Source organism: Aphis gossypii, unplaced genomic scaffold (genome assembly GCF_020184175.1).
Source record: "Aphis gossypii isolate Hap1 unplaced genomic scaffold, ASM2018417v2 Contig00281_ERROPOS243947, whole genome shotgun sequence".
Taxonomy (NCBI): Eukaryota; Metazoa; Arthropoda; class Insecta; order Hemiptera; family Aphididae; genus Aphis; species Aphis gossypii.
In genome coordinates this window covers 146,548-154,130 of record NW_026083053.1, presented here as the reverse complement: position 1 = coordinate 154,130, position 7,583 = coordinate 146,548, and the positions used below count along the sequence as shown (strand labels likewise).

At 32.2% G+C, this 7,583-nt stretch overlaps 1 protein-coding gene across 1 annotated transcript; it reads left to right on the top strand.

The window, feature by feature from the left end:
- Positions 1-1,433: 1,433 nt before the first annotated feature.
- On the top strand, positions 1,434-4,052 carry LOC126553629 (uncharacterized). The gene is made up of 4 exons (XM_050208772.1): positions 1,434-1,934; positions 2,215-2,282; positions 2,348-2,709; positions 2,812-4,052. The coding sequence occupies exons 1-4, from the start codon at positions 1,434-1,436 to the stop codon at positions 4,050-4,052; spliced, it is 2,172 nt and encodes a 723-aa protein (XP_050064729.1).
- Positions 4,053-7,583: the final 3,531 nt, after the last annotated feature.

The window sequence follows — 7,583 nt, the reverse complement described above, 5'->3', positions numbered from 1 at the left end:
AGACGCGTTATCCCACTAGGCTATACGTTCACGAGGTATTAAATAAGTTATTAACACATTTAAGTTTGTTAAATTCAGATTTTTTTTTATTGAAATATAGAAAGTTAAATGAACTAAACAACAGTATCATATGACCTTGATCCACAATCACAATCACAAATATCGATAATCTTACCATATTTTTTTAATACATTTTCAACAAACTGATTTCCTTTTGATAATAATACAAAAACACATTTCGGATTCCATCTTGAATGTTCAATCCATGGATTATCTTCTTTTTCCCAACGATGCAATATAATACCGCAGCAAAAACATTCAACAATATCTTTTTCCCCTGAATATATAAAACCGCTTTCAGCTAATGAGTATTTATCTTGAGATGAAGTCAACGGAAATAAATTGAATGTTTTCAATCTTGATATAAATGTAGTGAATTCTGGATATGTAGGATATGCATTATTTCGTACTAACGAAACAAGTGAACAAAAACTGTTGTTAATTTGTTGAAAATTCATTTTTTATAAAAAAAAAAATAAAAAAAACTTAAATGAATTAAACTTGATTAAAACTAACAGAACCTGATTGAACGATGGTTGAATATTAACTGAACTGTCTGAACTGAAATGAATTCAATAAAACGACTTTTATCTATAATTTATTAAAAAAAAATGAAATTATTGTGTAACCTGAATGTTTAACTTACAAGGGAAATAAATAGTGTTGAAGTGTGTATACACTGTTTAAACTTTATGTGTAACAGGGGAAAAAATAATTGGTTAAAGGCGGAAACTATACCTTAAATTTTAAAAATCTCCGCAGTCAAAAGTGCGCAGAACATACATTATGGTTTTTGAGAATCAGTGTTTTTTACTAGTACAGCGGAGAAAAAAAAAGTTTGAGGGGAAAAATCCCCCTTAAAATTTTACAATCTCCGCAATCAAAAGTGCGCAGAACATACATTATGGTTTTTGAAAATCAGTGTTTTTTTACTGGTACAGCGGAGAAAAAAAAGTTTGAGGGGGAAAATCCACCTAAAAATTTTAAAATCACCGCAGTCTGGTAGAGCGGAGAAAAAAAAAGTTTGAGGGGAAAAATCCCCCTTAAAAATTTGCAATCTCCGCAGTCAAAAGTGCGCAGAACATACAAATGTATACTACTGAGGCGCCATCTGTCCAGCAAATAGTAAACTAAATTATTTTTGGTAGTCAATGGCAACCATTTAAATAAAATAAATAATTTATTTAAAATGTTATAGCAAGGTTTTGATTTGAACCCGATACCGTCAAAATATAAAAAATAAATTAAAACTATAATATTTTTGTGTTGCCATGGAAATATTATAGACAATATTTATTAAATTTAATTGTTTGAATAAAATATAATAAAAAATTCCTGGGAAGACCTTAAAAACATAATAATTTATATTTGATATGCCTCCTATACGACGGAGCAACCTAGGTAGAAGAACCCGAAATGCTACCAACCAAGCTAATTACCGATCTAACCAAAGTCCTCAAGAACGTGACGACCGAAATGAACGTGAAAGAATTCGGATATCACAAACGTGTGAAGCGCGAACGCGAAATTCAACTAATAATCGCGAAAGTTTGAATCGAGCTGCTTTCAGTTACGATGTGTCAATTGACTACAGTAACTACCAGTGTGTTGTTATTGGTTCTATGAACTCGGTTTGCTCACACTGTAAGGCATTAAAATACAAAAACGAAGCCAATGGATTGTGTTGCGCAAATGGTAAAGTGAAATTGATACCATTGGATCCACCACCAGAACCATTGTACTCATTGGTTTCAGGAATAGGAACAGATTCTATACACTTTTTGACAAATATCCAACAATATAACAATTGCTTTCAAATGACTTCATTTGGGGCAACAAATGTAGTTCGGGAAAATTTTATGCCAACTTTCAAGGTATGTATTATCAGTTACTCATAATTATTAGCGAACAAAATTTTCTGTCACCAAAGTTAAGATGTGTCACTAATCTTCAATTTCTTAATCATTACGAAATATATCACTTAGTCATCATATTATATGGTGTTTCAGTTTCAGTGACACTTTTATTATATTTTATATTTGATAGATATTAGTTAAAACTAAATAATACTTTTTAAGATCAAATATTATTTAAGTTTGATCACCGACAATCCATTAATTTATACCACACCATAATATTTTTTTTTATTTACAGATACAAGGGCAAATATATCACAGAGCAGGTTCACTGTTACCAGTGTCAGATAGCGACAACAAATTCCTGCAAATTTATTTTATGGGCAATTCACCACAAGAAATTGATCTGCGTTGTGCACATAACAATTTAGTAAAGAGGTCTATTGTAGAACAATTACAAACTTTATTTCATCAACACAATCAATTGATTATATGTTTAAAACTGCCCTGGATCTGATGCCATCCGATAATCACAAAATTGTAATCAGAGCTGATAAAACACCTGCAGGTCAACATACAAGACGTTTTAATGCACCAACTATTGATGAAGTTGCTATCGTTGTAGTTGGAGAAAACTTGGAATCCCGTGATATTGTTTTACGTCGTCGGAATGATCAATTACAACGTATAAAGGAAACACACCGCTCATATGATGCACTGCAATATCCCATTATATTTTGGCAAGGTGGAGATGGCTACGATTTCTCAATAAAAATGATAAATCCCATTGCAGGTAACTAAAATATTAGTTTAGCTATGGCGATAATATCTCAGTCATTATATTATGTATTTTAATTTTATATTTGAATGTTATTAAAACAAAATCTATTTACAGGTTCTGAAACCAACAAAAAAGTCAGTTCAATGAACTATTATTCATACCGCCTAATGATTCGGGAAAATGAAGATAATCACATATTGAAATGTCGGCGATTATATCACAAATATGTTGTTGACATGTATGTTAAAATTGAAACGGAGAGATTAACATTCATCAGGTTGAATCAAACCAAACTCCGATCTGAAGAGTATATTCACCTTCGAGATGCGATTAATACTGATGGAAATGCACAGAATGTCGGTCGGATGACTATTCTTCCAGCAACATACATCGGAAGCCCTCGGCATATGCACGAATATGCTCAAGATGCCATGTCGTATGTTCGTCATTATGGTACAGCAGATTTGTTCATCACATTTACATGCAATCCGCAATGGATAGAAATCAATCAGGAGTTATTCTCTGGGCAATCACCCATTGATCGTCATGATATTACAGCCAGAGTCTTTAGACAAAAGTTGAAATCTTTAATGGATTTCATCGTAAAACATAATGTGTTTGGTGAGACACGCTGCTGGATGTATTCTGTGGAGTGGCAGAAACGAGGATTGCCACATGCACACATTTTGATTTGGTTGGTTGAAAATATAAGGCCAAATGAAGTTGATGCAGTGATATCAGCTGAAATCCCTAATGTACAAGTAGATCCTGGATTGCATGAGGTAGTTATCAAAAACATGATACATGGTCCCTGTGGAACTCTTAATCAAAATTCACCCGGTATGATGGATGGTAAATGTTCAAAACGATATCCACGGACATTAATATCGGAAACAATTACTGGTAATGACGGTTATCCATTGTATCGTCGCAGATCGACAGCAGACAATGGAAAATCAACAATTGTCAAATTAAATCAACAAGATATTGAAATAGATAATCGTTGGATTGTTCCATATTCACCCATTTTATCAAAGACATTCAAAGCACACATCAACGTTGAATCTTGCCATTCAGTGAAATCTATTAAATACATTTGTAAATATGTAACCAAAGGGAGTGATATGGCTGTGATTGGAATTGGTGCAGAGAATTCCAATGATGAAGTTACCCAATACCAAATGGGCCGCTATGTCAGTAGTAATGAATCAGTTTGGCGAATATTTTCTTTTCCTATTCATGAGAGACACCCTTCTGTTGTTCACTTAGCTGTGCATTTAGAAAATGGACAAAGAGTGTATTTTACAGCACAGAACGCAGTACAAAGAGCTGCTCAGCACCATCTACTACATTAACCAGTTTTTTTGAGACATGCCAAAACGATGATTTCGCACAAACATTGCTATATTCTGAAATGCCAAAATATTATACCTGGAATCAATCCTCAAGGAGATTTATACGACGGAAACAAGGAAAACCAGTTCCAGGATATACAGATGTATATTCCACCGATGCGATTGGCCGGATTTATTCAGTACATCCAAGCAATGATGAATGTTTTTACTTACGACTGCTATTAGTCAATGTACGTGGCCCAACATCATTCCAACAGTTACGAACTGTTGATGGTGAATTGTGTGTATCCTACAGAGAAGCCTGTCAACGTTTGCAATTGCTTGAAAATGACGCTCATTGGGATCAAATTCTCAATGATGCTGTAATATCATCACACGCTCATCAAATACGAACATTGTTTTCTATAATCATATCTACATGCTTCCCATCAAACCCAATTGATTTGTGGATCAAGTACAAAGATTATATGTGTGATGATATTTTGTATCAAATACAGAATAGAATGGGAAATCCACATATACAAATCAGTGAAGAAATTTACAATGAAGCATTGATTTCAATTGAGGACATGTGAATAAAAAATAATTAAATAAAACTATAACAGTTAAAACTATAACTACTTACTTTTAAATCATTATATATGTTTTATTTAATTATTTTTTATTCACAACGCCCTATCACCAGGGTGACGGTTCTGTTCAGGAGAATTTTTTAAAATACGTAGGCACAAAAACTGCCACATTACAAATCTTTCGTCGTGAATTCGACGTAATATTAGCACTATCAATAAGATTAAATTAAAAATTAACACACGGCATACGAAAATGCAAAAAAAAGAAAGTAACACACGGGCAACGCCGTGTCGGGTCAGCTAGTATAATATAATATGAGATAACTACAATCCTAGCTACAATCATGCTTGTATACCAGGACGTCTATGTGAATTATATGATAACTACATGCAATGTTACTGGAAAAATTGATTACCTAACAATGCCCACGGACTTATCTTATTCCGTGACCATGCCTTATGCAAATGTGTCCTACCTAGTGGCGGACGCGGAGGGGGGGTTCAAACCCCCTCCGAAATGAATGGATGATTAATTTCAAACGTAGTTATTCTCACTAATGAATCTTCAAAAAATTCTAATTTGTTCAACCCCCCCCCCCCCCCCCCCCGAAAAAAAATTTCTGCGTCCGCCCCTGGGTCCTACCTAATAGAAAAATAAAATATTTATTTCAAAATATAATACATCCTAGACTGACAAATCATCTCCGTTCAGAATCGTTTTTCGTATACAATGATACCTATCATTGCATTCAAATTTAATCTACCCTAGTCCGAGGTCCACCCCACCTCCTAATGTACAGCAGTGCGGTATCCACTTGCCCGCTTTTTTATGTTATTTATGGCGATTGTAAAAACATTCAGATTAATACTGTGATAATATTATAAGGAGGTAATTATGAAAATAATATCCTACTATATAGTAAATATTATGTATTATTAATATGAATAATAACATAAACGTGTGTTTTGTATACTTTTATTGTCGACAATATAAATCGTAATGAAGGGGCGGTGGTAAACTCTCCCGATTTTATGGTAAACTATCCCGATTTTTAAAAAATAGTAAACTCTCCCGAATGTAAACTCTCCCGGGTTAAAATTATGTTTACCTGTAGGAAGTATGTAAGCTCTCCCGAGTTGTTTTAAATGTTATTGCTACACTACGAGTTGGAAATTTTTACGTATATTTTGTACTTGTAACTTATATTATTATTATTGAATATTTTTAAAAGAAACTTAAATGAATATTGGATTTTTTTAAATTTTATTTTTTATTGTATTTTGACTATAATATCATGTTCATAGCAGCTAAAGACATTAATTTATATTGTAATTATTATTATATATGATTGACTATTTTTAAACGCAACTTAAATGTATATTAAATTTATTTTATGATTTTTACTAGACCCGGGAGAGTTTACATATTTCCGTTAGGTAGTACAGGAATAAATCCGGGAGAGTTTACACGTTTCTGTCAGGTAGTACTGGAGTAGACCCGGGAGAGTGTACCATCGGTAGAGTTTACCATCGGGAGAGTTTACAATCGCCCTAATGAAGTACATTATATTTCTGGCAGGAATACGATTGAGAACGGTCATTATCGGCGATACCTTTTTTAGACCCTTTTGACTATTACGATTGAGAACGCTCAATTTTTATTTTTCCGCGCAACGTTGTCAAACTTTGCCATCTCAATATTGGCTGTGGCTAGCCTATATAAATATAATTTTAACGACTCTTAGTACTCCTCACACACTGTCTATGTGACATTCACATTCACTATCTTAATAAGATAATACATTTATCCATCAATAATGATTATCAATAAGCCATAAATACAACGATAACGAATTGTTTGCAACAAATAATCAATATATATATTCTCATTTTACTCATCAGTACGTGGTTTCCCGTGTTATGCGTTGTGTTATACCAAATATTTTACTTAAAATAAATTCAATTTTAAATAAAATGGAAAATAATCAAGAAATAACAATTATAACTTCTGAGCGTGGTGGAAATCTAATTGTTTGCGAAAAAAGAAAAATACCAAAAAGTTTGGCTTTACCAAAAAATCTTATTGAGGCTGTTACTAAACTTCGAAATATGAAGAATAATAATGTTTTTAAATATAAAGATCAACAATTTATTTATGTACACGACGAAAAGAATTTAATTTGTATTACGACTAAAGATAATCTCAATTTTATGGTGAATTGCACAACTTTTTTGGCTGACGGATCTTTTGATTTTGCACCTAATCATTTTTTACAAATGTATACCATACACTGTTATCAAAATAGATATTATGTTCTATTCGTTTTCTTTTTCTTAGAAAATAAAGCAAAAACAACTTATATTGACATGTGGAATTATTTGAAGGATTTGTGCTTAATAACTACATCTAAAAATTTAGAAATTAAATATCTACATTTAGATTTTGAAATCGGCGTACATGAAGCTGTACGTGAAACATTTCCCGGTCTTACGATATTTGGTTGCCGTTTTCATTTAGCTCAAGCTTGGTGGCGTAAAGTAAGATTTATTTACTACTTATTATTTATATTTACTATTTTTTTGATTGAACGTCAGGAAAAACCCTAAAAAATAAAATTTTAATATAAATTAAAAAAAAAAAACATATTTATATGTAAATATTTAAAAGCGTTTTAAAAAATATAAAATAATTAATATTGAATTACTGTTAAATATTAATATTTTGACCTAACCTAACCTGGGGTGTTTGTAGATTAATGAAGACATTTTAAAGAACGCTTACAAAGACGAGGATAGTGAGTTCTTAGAGTGAGTTTAAAACTCAATACTATTCAACAGGGAACTGTTCAAAAGACATCAAAAGCAGAACAAGAAAAAATTTCAAAAACAATACAGTCGTATAGTAACTACTGTCAAAATAAATCTTCGGAAGGATTAATAAAATATTTAACGTATCTGG

Excerpts from the sequence above, each read along its gene's own strand:
- LOC126553629 (XM_050208772.1), top strand. The coding sequence starts at position 1,434 with ATGCCTCCTATACGACGGAGCAACCTAGGTAGAAGAACCCGAAATGCT. Across the intron at positions 1,935-2,214 it reads ATTTTATGCCAACTTTCAAG|ATACAAGGGCAAATATATCA; the intron begins GTATGTATTATC and ends TTTTATTTACAG. Across the intron at positions 2,283-2,347 it reads GATAGCGACAACAAATTCCT|TAAAGAGGTCTATTGTAGAA; the intron begins GCAAATTTATTT and ends ATAACAATTTAG.